The sequence below is a fragment of the Amblyomma maculatum genome, chromosome 4 (genome assembly GCF_055883805.1).
Source record: "Amblyomma maculatum isolate TAMU_Amacu chromosome 4, ASM5588380v1, whole genome shotgun sequence".
In the NCBI taxonomy this organism is placed as follows: Eukaryota; Metazoa; Arthropoda; class Arachnida; order Ixodida; family Ixodidae; genus Amblyomma; species Amblyomma maculatum.
This window is the reverse complement of record NC_139347.1, coordinates 139,817,551-139,841,475: the sequence shown is the minus strand read 5'-3', so window position 1 is coordinate 139,841,475 and position 23,925 is coordinate 139,817,551. Positions and strand designations below refer to the sequence as shown.

The 23,925-nt window shown below is 45.7% G+C and overlaps 1 protein-coding gene across 2 annotated transcripts in view; it reads right to left on the bottom strand.

Annotated features, from left to right (window-relative positions):
• Positions 1-23,925, bottom strand: part of LOC146193177 (DNA mismatch repair protein Msh6-like) — a 115,742-nt gene that overhangs the window by 37,053 nt on the left and 54,764 nt on the right. For both annotated transcript variants that reach the window (XM_084602592.1, XM_084602593.1), the window contains exons 15-21: positions 23,257-23,452; positions 20,770-20,839; positions 16,443-16,578; positions 10,124-10,229; positions 4,966-5,128; positions 2,307-2,415; positions 812-1,060 (exon numbers count right to left, since the gene is read on the bottom strand). In XM_084602592.1, coding sequence (XP_084458718.1) covers positions 812-1,060; positions 2,307-2,415; positions 4,966-5,128; positions 10,124-10,229; positions 16,443-16,578; positions 20,770-20,839; positions 23,257-23,452 — 1,029 coding nt within the window. The remainder of the gene's footprint in view (positions 1-811; positions 1,061-2,306; positions 2,416-4,965; positions 5,129-10,123; positions 10,230-16,442; positions 16,579-20,769; positions 20,840-23,256; positions 23,453-23,925) is intronic.

Genomic DNA, 23,925 nt, shown 5'->3' with positions numbered 1-23,925 from the left:
TCCCATCGCACAGAAAGAATCGACGGCGTAATGCCCTCAGTGCAAGGTGGCAACGGAGCAACAAATGAAGAACCGGTTTGAGCCGGTAGAGCAGGTGCCTGACTTTCCGGATTGGCCGACGCAGATCACGTGGATGCATCACAGCGAAGCGGGCGGCGCCACTTTCTGTTTGGTCACCGCGCGCGCGCGCTTTTTCGTTTTCATTTTTCAACGCGCACTTTTTCCTTTTTTTACTGTATTTTACCCGCAAAGGAGCGCCGGGGGACGCTTTGTGCACTCTGTGTTCGCGTCGTGTCAGGGAAACACAAAGTGCGCGAAATTCGCCTGCCGTGGGTTCGCAGTCGAGCAAAACCGCGCCAAACACCGCCGGCTCGGTCAACTACGGGGGCCCGACAGCTTCGCGTTCGCTCTAACCGAGTGTTGAGGCCACAACAGTTCATTCTATGTGAGACACTGTGCCATTGCCCCAATATACATTTTGACGGTAGCACCGCCCTCGTTCGTACTAAGCGAGTGTTCGTTATATCTGCGGCTGTTATAAGTGGGCTGGACTGTACAAGGTTTGCAGGCCCAAGGAAACAGATGTTTGACCTGCTATGTGATGGTCTCAAGCACAGCGACTCCACAGTGCCTGAAGAAATGTTTTCACCTTGCACCAAATTTTGTTTGAGTTTCACTTGTCAGTGTCAAATTTCAGCTACAGCATTTCCATTTCACACCCTCAACACTTGCTGAAAGCATTGACAAGGGACGAACGTAGCCACAGCTCAGGCAGGTGAGCCTTACCCAACCACAGAAGGCAAGAACCTACCTTGACGAGTCGCATTGCTTCATCGTAGTCAGCATCCACCCCTGCTGAGGGCGTCACACGACCCTCCTTCTTGGCCTGCTCATGGTCAAAGGCGTTCTCAAAAAACTCGAGTGCCTCTGTCAAGTCTGGGAAGTGCTCTTGTTGGCTGTCGACCGAGACGCATCCTGCCAGTGTGCTCGACGTCAACGATGACAGCACGTCGGCCCACAGTGGCGCCACCTTCACGGTTTTCCGAAATCCCTCCAGTGCCTGCGCACAATGCCCATGGAGCATGGAAAGCAGCAATGATTTAGGAGACACTGTGGTCAAGACAGGTATGGTGCAGACATGAAGAGGCTTTTTTATCACTGTGCAAATCCTGTTTTGCAGCCCCACAAGCTATGTGTAGAGTCACTCTTATTAACCACCTCAAAGCTTAAAAATTCTCGTTTCGTTTCTTTGCAAGCAAAAAGCGTGCACTGAGTTTAAGTACACCCAATAAATAATGGTCTGCCAGAGCTGTGAGACAAAAAAAAAATGTTGGCTGCAAAAGGTTTTAAGGGCTGTAGTCAATGGGTGCAACTAGAACAGCCCAGTTGATGCAGCCATCAGCAGCACTGCGCAATGTAGATAGGGACTGGGAGAAGTATGACAAAAACAATGACATTTTATTGCGGGTTTCCGTCCGTCGAGTCGTCCCGGGAAGGGCCACGTTTGACCTTGAACAGCCGCGAAAAAGAGGAAGAAGAACGCTCGTTCACTGGCAGCTAATGGTTGCGCACCACATTCGGTTCAACAGCATTGAACCCTTCTCATTTATAATTGGGCTGGTAGCTTACGCTCTCGTGAAGGATGAGCTTAAGTGTCCCCAATAATGTAGCACCTTACACTGACAGGACTTGATAGGGGAATAATGTAGCAGGCAAAAGAAGCTTCTGCCGTTGCTATCGCAATTCAACTAAGGTCAACCAGAGTTAAACCACAACTAAATTTTTTCGAAAGCTGTGACAACTGTGCTTGTGCAGAAGTAGTAAACTCGTTAGCGAGGTTGGTCAGCCGCAGTTAGGTACAACCCGGAGGTGTATTTTTTGCTTAGCACATGTTGGGCACTTCTTTAGTGCTGGTGAAGCTTACTGATCAAAGGGAGCAGATGCAAAAGAGTTGAGCAGCTCACTGCTGCAAGTGGGGAGTTTTAATGGATAAGAAAACAAAATAATAAAATAACAGTTCGCACAATACCACTTCAGTTCATTGTTACCTTATCCATGATTGTACTATTACACTAAAAGACAGAATGTTAAAAATTACTCTTGATATACACTCATCCAATTCACATAATGAACAAGTGAACAAAGCTCTGCCATGTCAAATTTTGCAACAAAGTAGGGGGTTTTTGTTAAAGAACAATACCTTCAAGAAACTCAAAGGGTTTATGAACCCCAACTTGAGAACCCCAACCCCAACCCCCCATGCGATTCCTCTGATTAACAAGGACTGAGAAGGGCCTACATGGTACCTGAAGCAGGTTGCCAATCTTGCGCTTGTTGTACGCCGTGTCCTCGTACAGGATGGCACGCTGGTCTGGATGGGAAGCACCCTTGCGTGCCAGGCCCTGGCCATGAATCCTGCATCGTCCAAAAAGGGAAGAGAGCGACTATATGCACATGGAACCATCTACAGATGGCTACACAAACGCTTACTTCAACTGCCTGGGACAGCAGGCTCCAAGTGAAAGTTTTCTTAACAAAACTGTTCAGTGCCAGAAAAAGATTTGCAAGATTGCTACAGAGCGACCGCAGCTCGATCAACATCCAATCTAATGTCAAAGGTGCAGTACAATCTACAAGAGAGCTGTGAAGTAGGAAGGGGGCTGAAACAAAGCTTCCTTTGTAGTTACCTTTTTTCCATTTCAGGTCTGATGGGAGCCTCGTGACACTGTCTCACATTGAGGCAGACGCAAAATATCGAAACAGCTCGACTCATACTGAACGCCGAAAGGAATGTGTCCTGTAAGGTATGTGATTCTATTCTAGTACACAAGCCATTGCATGTAGGCATTCTTAGCCATGTTGTGGTAGAGCAGGTGCAGCCTAGACGTATTTCTGTCAGCTGCAGGGTCCCATTTTTACAATGCCTTCCTTGAATTTTTTTTCAATGCAACGGTGTTACAGGCTTCGTTATGCAGAAAATCCTCAGCATTGTGAGCAACAAAAAATCGTGACCACGTCTCTGGAAGGTGGCAGTTGATAGGTGACGTGAGTACTGATTGGTTGATGGGCTCTGCAACACAGCCAAGTTGACAGGAACTGCCAACAAAAGCAGCTTCTTTGAAGTGGGAGGGTGAAATAGGAACCAAATTCTTGGGACTGCCCTGGGCTACGCAACCATGTTGGTACGGCTTGGCCAGTTTACTGTGCGAGTATATGCAAGACAATTAGGCGAGTGGTAAAGTGCGTGTACGTGAATGAGGAACTGCAAGGGGAACCAGCAGACTGGAGTCACTAACGCTGTCGCATCACGCTCTTTAAGGCCCAGCTGTGTCCCCGAAAGTTCTTATATAAAAAATTAGGGTCAATATGAAAAGAGTTCATACGTAGATCTCATGTCTGGCCATAAAGATGACTGCACACATTTACAATCATACTCCATTCTGGACGTAAATTAATTGTGCCCTCAGATCAACAAGCAGCTGGAAGAGGCTTACAGTAAGCCCAAGATGTGACAGAAGTGCGAACACAAAATGGCAGTCTTTAACGCTGCCCCATTTTACAAACATTCAGATTAAATTGTGTTTAAGTGCTCTCCATGTCTTCACCTTGCCTCACCTTACCCCCTACTTTACTGTCTACATGTAGTACCTATGCATAAGTCACATCCATGCTCAAAAAAAAAAAAAAAAAAAAAAAAAAAAAAAAAGAAAAAAAAAAAAAATCCCATACAAGTTGCATCACTGGTAAAGCCCACCTTTTCCTTTTGCAAGAGGAATGCACTGCAGATCTCTTCACTTGAGACAGCGATAAAAATACATGGTCGCAGCAGCGATTGTGCAAGCAATCCTCGAACTCTGGCCAGCATGCCTCCTTCACATGGTCCACCATTTTTGTTGGCATCATCAACAGGAATGCTGTCGCGTCTTTGCGCCAGTTTTCAGTTTGCATATTCACCACATATTCGATAACTTGCAAATTAAATTTTGTCCTGTAGCTCCTTTGCCTTGCAGGCATTGTCACATTAAGCAAGAACATTGCACGACACCAGCAAGAAAGGCAATGATGAATGGAACTGATACTGAAACTGGCAGGAACATGGCCAGGTTGGATATGGTGGTAATGCAGAATTTAGCTCAGCCGTGAAAAATTTGTTCCCTTCTACATAGAAGGTAGCACTTTAATATGATTATTTTTTTCTCTTTTACGCCTAAGTTTTCCTTTGAAACACAGTTTCTAGGCACAGTAAAAGGTGGCTTATGGTGGCACATTATTTTTTTGCTAAACATAAGTCCCACCATTGAATAAGATATTAATAATAATAAAAAAAAATTACTTGCATCTTCTCAACCATAGATAAAATTAATTTAGCCTACGCATGCCAGTTTTTATGTTGCATTATATTTATTTTAGCCTACGCATGCCAGTTTTTATGTTGCATTATATTTATCACTGGCACAGCCTTTGCGCAAATGGAGAATTTTACATATTGCTTATCAAAAAGATTACTTTTGAGTGATTAGGGACCAATTTCAAACACCTGAAAATGAAAAATACAGTACACAGGAGGGCAATGCATTTGTACATGCGACTTGAGCACTGTAAAATTCTTTTATTCAGATACAGATACGATTGTGGACATAATACGAAAAAGATGACGTGAAAGAAATCTCCTGTGGCATCATTTGGAATCACGCATGCAACATTTGAGAAAAAAAAAAAGTAGTTTTTAATGTGGGCACCTTCATACTTTATGGAAGCTCTGATTCCTTTATATCTCAACTTATCATAGAAGTCTGTCTGTTTCCATAATTGGTCATCTGGCAGAGTGGCAATTTTTCTAAAAAAATTTTGAAAAATTCTGAAAAGTTTTAATTTTCCCCCTTTTCGATAATAATTAGTGCAAATATAATAGTAGTATAGCACAAACGCTGCATGATAGTTTCTCAAAGCACGGCTGATACTGACCTGGAGAGGAGCCTCTCGAGGTCGGGCAGCGACTGCAGCAGTTCCCTAGTTTTCTTGGCCTCCTCGGAGTATTTCAGCAGGTCGTCGACAGCACGCTGGCGATCCTCTATGAGCTTCACTCGGCAAGGCGGAGAGCAGAGCCACTGCTGGAACAGCCGCTTACCTGGCGCGCATGGGCAGACACCAGTCCGGCTGTTAGACGAAATATCCAACATGCTCCACTTTTGCTACTTTGCAATACTCCTCGCCAGCCAGGCATGCCCAACTCCTGACACAGCTCTGAGCATCAACAATGCATAACCATGAAATGCCTCACAGTCTGCGCAAGGAGTTCCCTCTGATGAATGAAACCCCGTTCCAGGATGATGTGTCAACCATTATGGAGCTGAGCAATGATTTTAGGCCCTGATGAAATCAAGGACTGGCTTGTGTCACCTGTTCAGACAAATGTAGTGAGTTTAAGCCATCAGTCAGAATGACTGACAGCTCAGGTGAGACAGATGCAAGCAGAATGTTTCCCGTAAGTGAAGAAACTACTGGGAATTGGTGAAGAAACAGTCACCGATAGCCCCAGTTGTAGACAGACTGCAACTTGGTAATGACAGTGGCCCAAAGATAATCCTGGAAGATACATACACAGTAAACATTTGTTATCTTTACACTCATATGTAAAGTACTGGTTAAGTTGGGCGAGTTTCTTGTGCTGCACAGTGAACTCCAACGAGTACCATATGTATCAAAGTTTACCTCAAAAGGTTTTTAAAAAGTGACAGAATTCAAATATATTGAGATCTGGCTACCTGAGAAAAAAGGCACAACCAGCCAGTCTGCATGGCATTCACACTATGCCACAGCCCACCAAGTCCCTGCTAGTGACCCACAACACGTGCCACTGAGACCAATTAGCCCTGCAAAGTAATTTTCCGCTGATGTAACCATACCTCAAGACCATATGTGAAAGCCCCTAGAATGGGCTTTCCTGCAACTCACACTTCATTAAGACAGGCTGACCGACCATCTGTTTCAAACAATTTCAACACAAAAGTGACTCTTCCTTTTGTTTTATCCTTCCATATTGTGTTGCATACTTAACACCCGTATCCGTGGTATTCATCCTATCGCTTTCACGCCTCTGCAAAAGTGAGCTCCGCCACCTCATTTTGGTCAGCTTGGTGTGATGGGAAGCCTCCTTGCAGAATTTCGTATAGGGCTCCCAAAAGGAGGGGTGAGTAGACACATCACCGGCAGGCCAAGCAATCGTGTATAAAAGTGCTGCTTACTGCAAGGTTCATATTAACATGAGCACTTATACATGCCTTCTATGAAAGACATAACAACAATAGGAAAGCTCCTGCTGTTAGGCCAAAGAACTTGGAGGACACCTAATTACCGTTACCTGTAACAATGGAATGGCCCAAGGACCTCGTTGTGAGGCTGCATATCACCAGATACGTCTTTTGAATTGTTTAGAACCTTTTATCTTCCTGTGGCAGCCAATTTCTGTTTCTAAATCTCACCTCTCCCTATGAAGAGGAGACTGCAATGCCTCCCTTCACTTTGCCACCTGCTAACACTGGAAGGTGGCATGTTTTACTCCTGTCAATGGTGCAGTGCACCTGCTTCTGGTGTCATCTTGTAGCTCACCTGAACAGTTTTCAAACAGTGAATCTTGTTCCAAAGCATCTCCAAATGCAACTCAAAAGGTAACACACTTCCAAAGGAGGCTCGCTGAATTATTTGTGAGCAGCAATTGCTCATTGAAAAAAAAGATGACCGGCCTTAACTGGTAATTCTGTTGATGACCACCTTAGAATGCTGTTTAGAAAGCAAGACTCCCAGGGAGAAAAATTCAGGGGACTGTACATCTCTGCATTAAAGGGCATGAGTCAGCAGCGTTCATGTCTACCGTACAGGCTCCCTTGCACATTCTCATTTGCAAGTTTGCAAACATGCACTTTATTATCAAACTCTTAATTTGTGCCTCTATTATTTTGCACATACTCATTAGCATGTGGATGTGAGCTACCCCATTATGTGGAAGACCACCGACTAACCCATATGAACATGCCTCCGTGGTCTAGGAGAAGCCTCTTCCCATTATGGCACTTTTTCTGGCCCCTCTAAGTCCAAACTAGTGTGGTGTTCATCATGTTTTTAGCTGGCAGTTATGTGCCAATTATGTCTGTTATGTGTCATTTTGTCTCACATTTTACATGGCCACATTATAAGTTACTTTTCATACTCTTATGCTGTCTAACCAAAGCACTTAAAGTGCTTAGTCAGTCAAGCTTTGTCCAATTTTGGTTGTGAAGATTATGCACTAGTATTCTGAAAATAAAAAGAAAGAATATGGACCAAGTTTGCCTAAATGTCTCTTTCTAAAAATTTATCATTCTGAGCAGACATTCGATTCGGCAATCAAAGGCATTTTTCCTTTCATAAATAGTCTGTATCTGAAAATTTTGATATTTGTACATACATAACAATTTGTACAGCACTGACAAGCACCGCCCTGACTACCAGCGTTATGCAGCAGCAGAGACATGAAGCGAGGACAATGTACTTCTCAAAGCAATTGATGGCCAAGCCACATCCCCTAGTTGTGCCATCACTGAGCCACAGTGAAGAGGGCAGCAGAGGCTACCACTGCTGAGTTATCAGTGCAATCCCACATGCTTTGTTAGTCGCACTCCCTGCACTGCTGTGCCACTACATAAGGATACAGTCACCGACCAATTTTTCGGACCCTCAAGGGGCAGAGATAGCGTACAGAAAATCAGGAAGTCCAAAAAAACTAATTCCTGCAAAAAAAGTCACTTTAATTAGCGAGAGGCTTGAAAAACTGGTCAATATGCCTCTGCGGGGGGGCTACGTTGCCGTACGCGTCGGCTTGCACGTCGGCAAGGGTGACATTCTCGCTTTACACAGCCGAAAGCACCATCAGAGCTCGGGTTAGTTCACTGCTAGTTCGCAGCACAGCCTCCGGCTCCTCACTGTCGGAGCTCAAGTCATCACTTTCAAGCAACTGGCGAACAATTTGATCGTCGGCGAGTTCAGCGCAGAGCTCGATCTTGCTGTCAGCGTTAAAAAACTGCTCCAGCGTCACTTCGATGGGAATGGCTCCTGCAGCGCGCAAGTGCTCAATGCGGTCAGCAGATGGAAGACGGCTGATGGGATTCCCTGGCGCTATCATTGGATGACGACAGCACTTCATCTCTGATCGCGAAACCCGCGTGGCGGAAGCGATTCAGCAATGTCTCCTCAATCATTGCCTTCCATGTATCGGAAAGCATGCAGAGTGCAAACAAGTCGACACTGTAGGTTTTGCTGCTGTCCACGCATAACACCATGCGTTTGAGCATGCGTGATCCACTGAGGTGCTTGAGTGTCCGGATAACGCCTTAGTCCATGGGCTGTAGTAGGGACATTGTAAAGCACAACACACCACACGTCAATGGCGACTGTGGCGATTGATGACTGTGCACGACGGCAGCACGGCAGAGCTGGCATTGGCGGCAAGGTGCAGCAAGCGGTGCCTGCTATCGAGGCTATACCAGTTTGCGAGGTTCCAATGGCGTGATGAGAAGAAGATATGACACGTGGGTTCGAGGGTGCAGAAAACCAAAATGGCATCAGCCAGAAAAGCAAAATTGCACCGGCGTTGTTTGCATTTTCGGTAGCTCTTGAGTCACGATTAGAAAGAAAAAGTGCGGAAAATCGAACGAGACGGATTTCAAATGTCCGAAATTTTGGTCGGTGTTATACATTGGCTCTAAAGAGTGCGTGGCGGTGCCGTGGCAAGGTCCAGATTTTCAGGCAGCTCCGGAAAATTGGGCGTCCGAAATATCAGCCGGCGACTGTACTTTGATTGCAACTAAGTGCTATGTTAGCATGGTGGACTTTGTGACACAATATACAATCAGTACATTTTAGGTACATTTTAAAATTACAAAAGTCTACCTGCCTCACAACTGCACTTGCCTTGAGATGTTTGTACATGCCTTGTTGTAACCAAGTAAATGAATGTTTACTGTATTAGTAACAAGGCAGGTCTTACAGCAACTGTGAAAATGCACACATATAAAATCAATAAATATCAGCGATGCCGGCAGACGCTTTCCCGCTGCACTCGGTCAGTTCTCCGCGGCAGAGCGCGCATGCGCATTGCGGAAATTACCCTCCTCCTCTTCCTCCTCTCCATGCCAACCTATGCATCTGCTAGAAGGCCGCTATCCTCTTCCTCCTCTCTGTGGTGAGCACCACGTATCTGAGGAGTAACTGGATGACCCACTTAACACAACTGGCGAGAGCGAGCTGTTCTAGCAAAGGCCGATGCTGCTGCGGACGTGACTGCATAGCGCACAGCTATAGCGGCGGCACGCCTCCCGTTAGAGGTCATTTCCAAGCCTTTGAATGCGAGAAGTGGAGCTTTGCTCCAAAACTGTGACGGAATATGCCACATGCCCCATCGTGATGGGTTAGTGGTTAAGCTGCCCGACTAGCGAATAGGAGTAACCAGGTTTGAACCTGACCACTGGCGGCTGTGTTTCAATAGAGGCGAAAAGGAGAGGCGTCTGTGTGCTGGACGAAGTTGGGTGATCAGCCAAGTGGTCGAAATTACTCCGCAGGCCTCTAACACGGCACCTCTTTCTCTCTTTGTGGTTTCGGACCCACCTTCCTACTTTCCCTTGCAGCGCAGTTCAAGTGTCCACGGAAAAACTGTGACAACTGTGCCTTTCCTTCGTATAAACTATTCCGTTGGAAGCCATTTCCAAGCTCAGAGCTGAAGGTCAAATCAGGCTTAGAAGTGACCTCTAATGGAATGGTTTATAGGAAGGAATGGCGCAATATCTGTCACACTTTCTCCGTAGACACCAGAAGCCTGACATGACCTTCAAATGACCTCTAAGGAATGGTTTATAGGAAGGAAAGGTGCAGTATCTGTCACACTTTCACCTTGGCCACCTGACAAGCGATATAGAGGTCTTTTCCAAATGTTTTGATTTTCAGCCCTGCATGTGAGAAGTGGAGCTTCGCTGCAAAACAAGATGCATATTATTGACAGTTGAGATGATAGACTGAGTGCGGTGGTGACAAGGTGCAATGGCACCAAGCGACCAGTGCCACAGGGAGATGCAAGGATTGTAGTGTAACCCACCAAATGGTGTGCAGCAGAAGTCCATGGTGGCCAGCAGGGTGCCCTCAGTGCCACCTGATGGATTCCGCAGCACCTCCAGGTTTTGGAGGCACATCCCATCCAGGATCTGCAATAAGACGACTCAGTGGGTCAAGCAAAAGAGTGGAGGAAGAGCTGCTAAACATGGCTTTATTAGGACCTGTCACATGATAGAAAGTGCTCACTTAAATAATGTCCGAAACAATGCTCCCTGGCTGCTCCCGCAAGAATGTCCCATTAGGGCTCCCTCATTCGGTCATCAAAGCTCCCAACAAAGCATCTTTTTAGTTACCTCAACAGGACTGACAAACACATCTTTTCTTTACAGTGAAATCTCGTTACTACGAACACCACATTAACGAACTTTTCAAATTAATGAATTTTTTCAGAATCCCCGGCAGATTTGCCATGTTTTCAACGTAAAACTACTTCAGAATTACGAATTTCAAATTAGCATATATTTCAGAATAACGAACGTATTTTATTTCTTGTTCTATAATTTTGGAACATCAGTATTACGAATTTGGCTAAAATTAACAGCACCGCAGCTTGCAACACTCGCGTGAAACGAAACAGAAACCGCCGTTTCTGTGTGTATGGTCCGTAGGCTGTAGCTATCATCATCAGAACATCTAGGACCAGCTCCTAGCGCCACCATGAAGCTATGGTTTATTACGCAGTAGCCAGCAGGCCTAGCTGCCTGCGTTTTTTTTCTTCCTGTGTTGTGTGCCATACGCGACTCGGTCGTTCGTGCGTTCGCGCGTGCGGGACGGTATTTATTTATTTATTTTTTTTTTTTGCCGCTGATTATCTTATTGCGAAGTTTGTGCGAGATTGACGATGATATTAGCCAGCGAAGTGCCAAGAAGATATGAATGCAGCTGCTTTCACTGCAAGAAATCGACGCAGGGAAAAAGCGATTTGGCCTCTACCGACAGCTAGCATTGCCCCATCGACTGCCGCGATCATTATGAAAGACCGAGACAAGATTTTCAAAGCTCAGGGAGCATTGAAAATGGGGTCATAAAAAACTCCAGGTTTTTTTTTTTTTTTTTGCACATGGACAAAGTCCGTACTTTTATCGCTCGGTGCAATCACGCACGCAATGAGGTGTTCCGGAAAGCGAAAGGTGTATGTGCTGTAGTGGTGTAATGTAGTGCGCGGTCGTGTTTGCTGCACGTGGCAGAAGAAAATAATGGATTTCTTCAAATAAATCAGCTTTGGAGTTAGTGCAACCTTTTCACTTGAGGTTTTGCTAGTCTACACACGTGCCTACTGCCAAGGTACGTCATTTTCATACCTAGGTTTGACCACTGGCTTATAATCGCAGATTTTTCATTACAACGATATTTCAAAATAATGAATGATTTTTCGCGGTCCCGCGGGATTCGTTATATTGGGATTTGACTGTATTAGTGTGTGAATATTTAGTGTAAAATGCTGTTAATTAAGGGCTATTAATTTAGAATCCCAGACTGCCGGCAGACATGGCTCAACCAATGGTCATTCAAGTCGGACACTCGTTATTTTGGCACTGTTGGAAGTCACACTATTTACTGCACATTTCCACATGTAAGTTGACCTCGAACAGAAGTGTTCGTCCCAAACACACATCCCTCACTGACAAGAAAATTGTTGGCTCCAAATTTTAACTAATGCACATCATAAGGAGGAGGAGGAGAACAGAAGAAAGAGGAAAGGCAGGGAGGTTAACCAAGAGAAGGAACCGGTTTGCTACCCAGCACTGGGGGAACAAGGTGAGGGGATATAAAAGTGATGGATAAGAGAGGGTCACATCACAGCCATATCATCTCACATCCCATCACAGCAAAATCACAGCCTATCGATCAGGCCCGTGGTTTTCATGAAGCAGAGTAGTGCCTGGGAAGCCTTCAACGCCGACGATCGCTACGGCTAGTGCTCTAGAATCGATTTCAGTCAGTGGGCGTCTAGACGCTCCAGCGCACAGCAGAGACGCTGTCTTTCCGCGCTGTATATGGGGCACTCGCAAAGAATGTAGCCTATAGTCTTGTCGCACACACAGGTTGCACATGAAGGGCTATTAGCCATACCTATCACAAACGAATGAGAATTTGTGAACATTACACCAACCCGCAGGCGGCACAGCAAAGTTGCTTCACGTTAGGGTAGACCAGGTGGAAGCCGGAGCTTCAGGTCAGGGTACAGGGATTTTAAGCGTGAGTTCGCTAACTGCCCAGAATTCCACAAGGCGAGCGTGAGCTCTCGCACAGGTGCACGAAGCCTGCCCCATGCATCTGCTCTGAAAAAAAAAAAGGGGATGAACACACAATCGCCGTCTTGGTGGGCGGTTCGCGCGACCTTGTCCGCACAGAGATTGCCCGTTATGCCTCTGTGTCCTGGAAAGCATTGGTAGATTATTTCGTGTCCTTTATTTGGCATAATAATGAAGTTTTTGTATTTCCGCAACGAGTTGCTCATGGGGCTCCCCGGCGAAGAGCCGCTTGTAAGGCTTGCAGGGCTGCTTTTGAATCTCTGAAAATAGACCATCCCTGAGGGCTCCGCTGATTATTATGCCTACTTGCTACACGAAAATCGGTTCGCTCTGCGGCTATCGAAAAGGTCCGGTGAATTGTCCTAACTTTTATTTCTGTAGTCCTTGTGGGGATGACCATGGAGCCTGAAGAACTTACGGCATTTACTGAGCCGTCGGTGTAGACGTGCATGGTGCTTATGAAAGTATTCAAGTGACTTGTTTTAGTTCTGTTGGCAACAGCTCTTCTGATGCTGGGTATTGAAAGAAGCACATGAGGTTGATGCAGGATCCATAGTGGAGAGGACGGTCTAGAGGCGGGTCTAAACTGGGACGGCAGAATTGTGCGAAGTGCATCAACGGTCTCTTTAAACGATGTATGCGTCCTGGTAATAGGAAGACTGGCCAAATGATGAGAGGGAACCCGGGAGACATGTCAGAAATGTGCCCTCAGGGCGTCAACGTAGTTATGGAATGCTCTTGAGCAATTAAAACAGTAGCAGCTGTAGAGGCACATTTCGACAAGCTTAGGCAGGTTCACAGCGTCTGAGCGCTCTGTAGAATTCTTATGTTGGCTTTTCTGATATTTCCAAGTGCAGGTAGGCTGTACCGAAGAAATCCCATGAATAATGCACTGTACAGCTGGAACATCGACCACACTGACGCTCCCCATGACTTTCCCCCAAGAAAGGCAAGTAGCTCTCTTGTCATATGTGCTACTTGGTGAAAACACAACAGTGAGCAATCGCTGTCAGCCTCTTTTTCATGAATGAAATATAAGGAGTCCACGAAAAATTTTGGTCGGTGATCACTCCTAAAAAGCGATGGCTGCTTTCGTAAGGTATTGATTCACCATTAATGCAATGGTTTAAGGTGACATGTTCTTGCGTGTAAATGCAACTAGTTAACACTTATTGGTTGATATCTGCCGACCTTGCAGGTGGAGGTAGGAAGCAACTACACTTGCTGCCCTTTGAAGCCTCGCTCAAACTTGTGGGCATGTAACTCCTGATGCCCAGATGCAGATGTCGTCGGCATAGATTGAAAGTTGCGCCGACTGTGGTATTAAGTATGCACACCACAAAACATGCATAAATAAAAAAACAATTGGTTCACAGGAAGGGAAAGGTGCAGTATTTGTCACACTCTTTCTGTGGACACCTGAACCACACCCTAAGGGAAGGGAGGAAGGTGGGAGTGAAAGTGGAAAGAGAAAAAAGAGCCATAGTGGAGGACTAGGGAGTAATTTCGCCATGCTCCAGATGGTGCCTCACTCCTAGCATGGCTGCACAGCAAATCCCATTCTCGTATGGGTAAGCTGTATACAGTGTACAGAGAAATCATCGGTCCTGTCCCAGGTTTCTCAGTCCTACCCCCTCCACCCAATCGACCCCTACTTCCTGTCTTTTTGGATACGGATGGTCACACCAAACGTCACACCCCTGCAGCTGCCTTCCAGCAGACAACTGCAGCCCTCCTTGAGGAGTGTAGAGGATCTACACTCCTCTTTACGGATGGCTCGGTTCGACCAGCTACCTTGCAAGCAGCTGCTGCTATGACAGCACCGCAGCTAGACCAGTCTAGGTCCTGCCGCCTGTCATTCCCTGCCAGTTCAACAGCTGCTGAGCTGGCCGGTCTACATCTAGCCGCACAGTTCATCGCTTCCAGTGTCCCTCCTGGACCTGTGAATGTTTTGTGCGACTCCAGATCTGCTCTGCAGCTCCTGACTATCTACCACGGCACCAACCTCTCGGTGAACATTCTCCGAGCCCGTCTCCTAGCCCTTCAGGACTCGGGGTATCAACTGGCCCTACATTGGGTTCCAGGACATACTGGAGTCCAGGGCAATGAAGAGGCGGATGCCCTGGCCAAAGCGGCGCACGACAACGGCGCCCCAGTCACTGAGGCTGTCACACCTTTTGACTTTTCAAGACCCCTCTTGAGAAGGTCGACAAGGTCTTTCCATCCTGACCGTCGCATTGCCGCTGGTGAACATCTCCAACGGATCTCTGACAAACTTCCACGGAAGGACAAATCCCTCCTCTTACGACTTCGTATAGGCTGCACGTGGACTCCGTCCCGCATGTATGCCTGTGGCCGAGCTCCCAGCCCAGCCTGTCCCTCTTGCGGCAATACTGGCACACTGGGACACTTGCTCCTCGTGTGTCCAGCCTCCGCTAGCCATCGCCAGAGACTTCTGAATGGCTATTGGAATCTTGGTCTCCCTGCTGATACGGAAGCGCAATTGCTCTTCCCAGCTCGGAACCAACTTTCTGCTCACCGGCTCCTCCTGATTTATCTGGAGGAGTCTGGCCTCAGCTCTGTTCTGTAGGCCTGCATGGGCCTATAGTGCTTCGTGCGAAAATGGCGGCGACATATACGGCGTCAGCAACCTTCCCCTCCCCAACCTTCCCCTAATCCCAACTTCCCCTTCCCCCTGGTCACCAAGAGTGATGCCACAAAGATGGCCAACATAAGACATGACCAGTATCCCCTCCCAAAAAATAAACCATAGTCATCACCACCACCACCACCACTACTTGGAGATCTTTAACGTGAGCTGACATCGCACAGCACACTGACACCTCTTCGTTTCGCCTCCATCGAAACAGCCGCCACAGTCAGTATCGAATCCGGGTACTCCAGCAGAGTAGTCATGCGTCTTACCACTGCACCACCGCGGCGGGGCGAGAAATTGCTGTTCCAGGATTTTAACAGATGTTTTAGTCGCTCAGCGCTCAAGTAAGTAGTGTGAATCGATTGCGCCACTGAATACAGGTTATTATTTTGGAACAGCAAAAAAGAAAAAAAAAAAATCGCCTGGGTATAACACAGTGAAGAAAGCTCACCAGAAGAATTTATTCACACTATGTTTTGCAGTTGCCCACGAGATGTACATGCTCTGCTCTCGCGTTTCCAACACCACCCTGCAACAGGCGTCAAATAGTGCCACAGACCTGCATGTGCCAGTGTCCACAGAATTTCATGCACCGTAAGGTGAAGAGCAGTTAATATCGCCCTGTCAACTGCAGAAGCCAACCGTCTTCCTGCTGTTGTAAACCAGTAGGCTGCTTCCAGCTCAGGCATAGGATGGCAACGCATGAGGTAGCATGCGCCGCGCTCGCACGGCTTCACGTCTAGCACAGTGCACAGGCATGCAGCACTTGCACTCGGGAAGTGTTCTTGGATTTGGGGCCTTCACAATCTTCGTCGTCCAGTGTATCGTCTAATGAGAGTACCTGGCTCGAGACATCTCCCAGTAGAAATCCTTCTTTCGTACCTCTAAACACGTTCGCTATTCCTCATTCCTTGAAAGTGTGACCGACACACAGAGCACTATATAGGTGTTTATTTGATAAAATTACTGTGATGTAAATGATCTCCAGCAGTTCTTTTAGGGTTACTTGTTAATTCAAACTTTCAGTTAATTAAACACTTTTGCTGGTCCCTCGAAGGGCAAATTACTAAAATTTTACTGCAGTGAAAATGCATATTTTGAGTGTTTTTTAACTTCAGTAATGAAAATACATTTTCAAGATCAAACTCCCTGCCAACTCAGCCCTCACCACCATCATCACTGATCATATCCGTAATCACGATTTGACACCATCAATGCATGCTGCAGGAGAAAGATTGAACGGGAAGGAATCGGAAGTTCTTTTGTTTGCATCGGGATCCTGAATAAGGAACAGATTGTAAGAGCATATTCATTTCTTCAATCTGGCCTCAAAATGCAGTCAGGAAAGAGTGAACGACCTTGTGTTCAGTAGAAAAATATGCCTGACCCACCATGTTGTTGAGAGAGATGGGCGAGCTCTTGCGGTCGCCCCCAACCTGCCTGTCGACGTGAGTCTCCTGGGGCACGTACCGCTCAAAGCTGCGCATTGTGAGCACCTCCTCATCAATCAAGGACTCCGAGAGGTACCTGCAGCAGAATGCAGTAGACGCATTTGAAACCGATATATATATATATATATATATTTTCTGAACAATTGGCAACACCCGATAAGTAGGGGTGTGCAAATACAGTGGAAGCGCGCTAAACGAAACCCGCATAAACGAAAACTAAGGCATAAAGACACTTCCAGTTGACTACACGGCGAACAGGAAGGCGTGGATGACATGATTTACATCTGAAATTTTCAAAGATTGGCTGTTGAAGCTGGATCAAAAATTTGCGTCACCTAACCGGAAAGTGCTTTTTCTCGTGGACCAATGTAGTGCGCACATGAATGTGCTGGCGTTAACTGCAATCCGCCTTGCATTCTTGCCTGCAAATACCACATCTGTCTTACAGCCCATGGACCAGGGGACAACAAAAAATGTGAAGGTCTTCTACAGGAAGCACCTGCTTGACCGGATGATTTTGTGCATGGACAACTCCTCGCAGTACGAGGTGAGTCTAGTCAGTGCCGTCCACATGCTAGCAAGAGCGTGGCATCATGTCAAAATGGAGACAATTGTCAACTGCTTCAGGGTTTGCAGCTTTGTGACACCAGCTCCGGAGGATGCTTCTCCTACTTCGGAAGAAGCACAAACAGGCGAGCTCGACGTCACCGACTTTGGCGCTGCTCTGGGTGATGTTCATTTTGAAGAGTTTGTCGCCGTGGACAATGAAGTCGAAACGTGTGGCACGCTTATGGATGGCGAAATTCTTCAGATTGTCCAGCCCAGCGAATCTCTTGCCGTGAGCGATGTGGACGACAACATCGAAGCCAAGCCGCAACCGAGGGCTGCCAATGCAGCTGCCGGCCTCAATATTCTGGAGCGGTTTTTTGCTGCAGAAAGTAATACGGCTGAAGCATTTAAACACATTTACAGCCTGCAAAACATGCTTTCTGCTGCACGTTTCAGTAAGCAAAAGCAAAGAAAGATAAACTATTTCTCATGAGCTGGCGCGATTTCACTGCCAATAAAGTTATTTTTGTTGCTTACTGCTTAATTAGAAGTTTGTTTAATTGGAAGTTTTTTGGCGTCATTGCGAACTTCGTATTAATGGGAGTCGACTGTAGTGGGCCGCTGAAATTTACAGTGGAGCCTCGATTATACGTTCCCCATTCATGCGACAACCCACATTTTATGACAAATTGGCACAGGCCCTGCAAAATAGGTATAACGCATTAAAAACCTCGATTATACAAGGTAAAATCATACACACCTGCTTCGTACGACTGCCGACGGGAACTGTCCGGAATGAGAGATTATGGTGCAGCACTTCATTGGCAGATGTCACGTTCCCACAAGGTGTTTAAATCGCAATTAAGACTGGGACATGTGCGAGCAGTGATGTGACCAAGCGTACAACTACCTGTAGTGAGAGTTCTGCCGACGGCTCTGACTCCACATATGACCCATGGACGTTGGTGCATGATACCTAGTGCGCTTTTACGTGCGCATCAGCATTACAGAAATCAAGTTTTACATTCGTAGATTGACGTTACTGTGCCAGCGGTAACAGATCAGACACGTCTGCGATCAGTCGTGGCTAGTTTGAAAGCGCACTCCACTGCTACATCACGTTACAACCATCACTCGGCAGGCCACACATCGCTGCAGGCAAACAATAAGATTGATTTCGTTTCTTTTGCAGTTCTAAAGGGAGGCTGAGCAGAAACAAATGTCACATCGCTTGCATGGCCGTATACACTGCCCATACTGCGCATCGCAAAACATCTGTGAGTAGCTCAAGCAGGCATATTTATGGCACTTTATCCAGCCTACCGTTTTAAAGCGCAGTGATGAGAACACAAGCGAGCCCCGTCAAAAGAGGTCTTTTCAATGCCAAAATGATTTGCAAAAAAACCGCTAGTCCTTAATAGCACGGAAAGCACAAAATATTATTTTTTGTTACTGAGGGAAACTGATGCTGAAAATGTATACTACTGAAAGGTGCAGACAATATGGAGGAAGCTACAGGGCCATTTCTTTAAACTGCAATAGCTATACCAGTAATAGCAAATTTCCAATACCTCCAATGGTATTTTGCTACATTAGTGTAGCTGGTGTAGGTTAAAAAATTCCCCTAGCATTTATTCTTGTCACCAGGGAGGTAGCAGGCAACTTTTGACACAAGTGTAGAAAAAGGCCACGCATCATGTGACCAAAGAAAATGACGGTGCAGGTGGGCCGCAAGGCACATACCAGGTGACCACTCAGCACTGACTCCTTTCTGAAAAATAGTTTCTACGCAATAACAAAAATACTATTCAATATTTTCTAAAGTATGTTGAGGTGAAAACAGAGTTCAAAAGTTTGGACTATGTCAGGAATCCTTGCCCATGTAGTGTTTTCAGGTCATCAATATGGCGGTTTTGGCAAAAGTTGGGCTTTTTGCAATTACTTATTAAAAAATTGCTATACAGCTCTTGGATTCCAACACATGAAATAACAATAACAGGTTGCAGAAAACATGTTAAAGAAATTGTGCAGGACTATTGTCTACTAAAGTAAAATTAAATATATAAAGCAAGCATTCAGCAATCTTTGAGGAGCTACTATAATGTTGTTTAAGGTTAATTTCATGAGGCAAGAAAGCACCTATAATTATGTTTCTACAGTGAAATCTTGTTATTACGAACACCACATTAACGAACTTTTCAAATTAACGAATTTTTTAAGAATCCCCGGCAGATTTGCCATGTTTTCAATGTAAAACTATTTCAGGATTACGAATTTCAAAATAGCGTATATTTCAGAATAACGAACATATTTTATTTCTTGTTCTATAATTTTGGAACATCAGTATTACGAATTTGGCTAAAATTAACAGCACCGCAGCTTGCAACTCTCGCGTGAAACCAACCAGAAACCGCCGTTTCCGTGTGTATGGTCCGTGGGCTGTAGCTATCATCATCAGGACATCTAGGACCAGCTCCTAGCGCCACCATGAAGCTATGGTTTATTACGCAGTAGCCAGCAGGCCTAGCTGCCTGCGTTTTTTTTCTTCCTGTGTTGTGACAGTACGCGACTCGGTCGCTCGTGCGTTCGCGCGCGCGGGACGGTATTTTTTTTCTTGCTGATTATCTTATTGCGAAGTTTCTGCAAGGTTGGCGATAATATTAGCCAGCGAAGTGCCAAGAAGATATGAATGCAGCTGCTTTCACTGCAAGAAATCGACGCAGGGAAAAAGCGATTTGGCCTCTACAGACAGCTAGCATTGCCCCATTGACTGCCGCGATCATTATGAAAGACCGAGACAAGATTTTCAAAGCTCAGGGAGCATTGAAGATGGGGTCATAAAAAAACTCCGATGTTTTTTTGTTTTTTTTTTGTTTTGTTTTTTGCACATGGACAAAGTCCGTACTTTCATCGCTCGGTGCAATTACGCACGCGATGAGGTGTTCCGGAAAGCAGAAGGTGTATGTGCTGTAGTGGTGTAATGGTGTAATGTAGTGCGTGGTCTTGTTTGCTGCACGCGGCAGAAGAAAATAATGGATTTCTTCAAATAAATCAGCTTTGGAGTTAGTGCAATCTTTTCACTTGAGGTTTTGCTTGTCTACACACGTGCCTACTGCCAAGGTACGTCATTTTCATACCTAGGTTTGACCACTGGCTTATAATCGCAGATTTTTCATTACAACGATATTTCAAAATAACGAATGATTTTTTGCGGTCCCGCGGGATTCGTTATATCGAGATTTGACTGTATATGCTGCCATAGATGTTTGTGTGAGCCAACACACTTCAGCAAAAGTTCTGAAAGTTGCCCTAACTAAATTTTCTCAATACTTTCAAGCAAAACAAAAACCAAAGAAACAAAAAACAGAGCCTGTTACTTCAAAAACCAGCCCCAGCAGCCATGGTACTTGTTCTGGACACTGCACATATCAAGCATCGGCCATTGCTTTACAGCACTGTCTTGCAGCTCCCAAGGGTTGTCACTTCCCCGAGTTCGCGACAAAACCCAAGCATAGCACCATAGATTTTCAAATCAACCAGGCAGATTAACGTAAGAACTTACAGGACCACAGAAATGCTTTGAATAATCTGGGATATCAGATAAGCCGAGTTCACGTCATTGAGGTTTCGCAGCATACTTGCAATCAGCAGCATTACGTATCTGTGCCTCCCACACTGCTCAAACACATCAATGCAAACAGGGGCTGCAGTCACTTACCAAACACAGGCGCCCAATGCTTTCAGGGCAAGACAGCCATCCTCCCGTGGAGTTAGGTGCGTAGAGTCCTCTGCATGCACAAAACAGTGGCATTTTAAGATCCCTTCACATGGATGTCAGCACAGTTTGTTTGCACTGGCAGTCAGTCACTCCCTTGAACTAGCGGCAGCGCGAGTGCCACTTCCGATAATAAACATGTGCATGCCGTCGAATCCAAATATACATGGTGGTGTAGATTTGCCACAAGCCATTCAAGACTGCAAATAAGTGTGGATGGCAAAATGAACCGCCGTTTTATTTTTCATTTCTGCCGGCATCGTAACCTGCTCATAATTTTCTGCTTTTAGTTGCGCACACACGACGTCATCCGGTGGGAAACCACAAAACAAAGTGCGGAGGCAGTACAAAGCAGCGCATTCACATAATAAACTTTTTGGCCTGAGCCTGATTTTTTTTTTTTGCTGTGTATTCGAAAATTTGAACCTTCCTTTTTCACAGTTCCAACGACTGTGAATTAATGAGGTTTGTTTTATTCTGTTTTTCAAAAAAAATAAAAAATGTGCCTATGGAGCAACGCCTTGATAACTTCTTTTTAAGGACGCAGGACAAAGGATGGATGGTGGATGAGCTGTTGACAAGATGGTTGAGGTGCATTTAGAAAAGCAACCAGGTGCAAATTTTGTCATGAGTGCCCTAATCAACTTGGATAGCTTCCGTAGACACAGACCGTGTGGCAATAGCTTCATGTCTAAAATGAACTTTGCTGTCATGCATGAAAGTATGGCCAGCGTACTTCAGCCACTGGACATTAACAACCTGCCAGCAATGACAATGAAATACTGTAGGGAACGTTCAACACATTCCATGCACTGCAGTGTACTGTTTGGTGACTGCAGTGGTGTATACGACAATCACCAGCTTTTTCCGGAACTATTGGAACTATCAATTGAGAGTTTATTTATTTTATTTCCGATACCCTCATGACCCCCAGGTTATTATTGAGGGGAGTGGCACAAAAATATAAATCAACCTGATAAAAAAGAAGGTAACAAATCCATACACATGTCTACAAAAACTGATAACAATGGTTGCGGAAAAAAAAAACTAGCTGCAAGAAAATATGTTTCAAAAAGTAACACAATACAGTAATTAAGAAGAATAGCAGACAAAACGAATAAATTAACAAAAAAATAGTCCAAAAAAGCTGCAAGTAAACACAAACATATCATTTGTAGAACCATTGAGCAACGAACTAGGTACGGTGGCAGAAGGCTATAAATGAAACCAATACACACAAAAAAAAGGAACAGAGCTAAATACACAATATTCGAAAAGAAATGAAACAAATGAGGTATGGTAGACCGTAATATAAAAATAATTTCATCTTAAAGGTATACTGAACAAATATCCAAGAATATTGGGAAATCACCACAATTGCATTCTTAAGACATGATTACGTACAGACACATAATTCGGGTTAGTTTTGAGCGGATGCCTGTATTTTTGACGTTTTCTGAGTGGCTGCCGGGTCAGAGGCAGCGCGCACCCGACTGTGAGCCAGCGAGTGTGACATTACAACTACCCTCAGCAATGTCATGGCCCCGAGATTCCGCCGCTGCCACCCCGGCACCTGAAGTTGGTTGACCGACTAGGTACACGCAGTGTCGGTTCCCCCGCGTCGAGCCGTGCACGTGGAGCCATGCGAAGTGTGGAATGCTGCACAAAAGGGAGGTCGAGGAGGACGCGTACGGAGGGCGCATATTGCGGACAATTTTTGCGCGCTGGGAGGAAACGATGTATTGTGAAAAAAAAAAAGCACATCTGTCCCTGCGTTTTGCGAGTGCCATGGGGGAAAGGAAAATTGAACAGGTGTGACCGGCCGCGATGGGGGTAGTTGTGACGTGACATCCAGTTTTGTCAGAGCTTTCACAGGAGCCCGCTAGGTGCGGCGATATGAAAAATATTCATTAAAATACTTACTTTCCGCTCATTTCTGTTCATAAAGTGGATTGTTTTGGTCACTCCCAATGCGATAGCTACCATCTGCGCTGGAAATATCGGGGACAATTTTTTTTATTCAGTATACCTTTAAACTCATCAGCGTCATTTGCAGCTACAATATCTGGTGGTAGGTGGTTCTACTCCGACGATGTTTTTGATATGAAAGAATTTATGCAGAATGTTGTACGGCAACGAGGAACGCCAACTTTTCTTGAGTGATCGATGCAGGATGATACAAATGTTCGTGTAGTGATCGATGCTTTTTGAAGAGTGGAATTCATGTAAAATTAAAAAAAATAGACACAGACGTGACACTTTTCTACGCACAGGAAGAGGGGTTAATGACAAGCTATATTTGGTCTCTGTGACGCTCTAAAACCGATCATAGTTACGTGTAATAAAACGCGCTGCTCTATTTTACACACTTTCTAAGGTGTCAATAAGCGTGTTAGTGAAAAGATCCCATTTGATGTAGCCACCGCCCACCTGGATCAATGAAGTGCCCCAGTGCCTCGGGGTATTTGTCCTCAAAGTAGTTTCCCTCGCGCAGCTGCTTGAGAGTGCGTGGAGCATCCCAAAACTCCTTGCTGGACTTGAGTGCCTCCCGAGGCACAGAGTGCAGGGGCCCCTCCAGCACCTGACGCAGGCACGTGGGCAGCGCCTGGTCATTCTCATACAGCACCTGCACAGGCACCGCACTGGTTAACACACCTTGGAGACACGACATGCACTTTTGATTACCTCAGCGTAAACTGAGACCCACAGTTGGACACAGCTAGAAAGCATGGTGGCTTCTTAAGTGAGAGTGTGGCATTGTAGGTGGTTAGCAGCTTTAGAGTGTTCGACCACAACGCCATGGTGATAGGCTCGCATCATTGGTTAGAAGCCCTCCTCAGAGGGGCATTTATCACTGCGTTCTTAAGTTATATCAGACTACAGTGGGTGTCTCAATATTGTTACGTGGAAGATTTACAGTCCCAAAGCTGTCCGTACAACTAACGTTGATGAGGGCACCGATTTCACAACACTCAGCGTCGTCGTCTTTTCCGAGTCTGTTGGATTCTTCATCCTCATCACGAACAGCAAATACAGCTAAGTAACACTACCCCCCCGCGGGAAAAGCACAGTCCCGGTGCGGTCTATGTTAGCGAAATA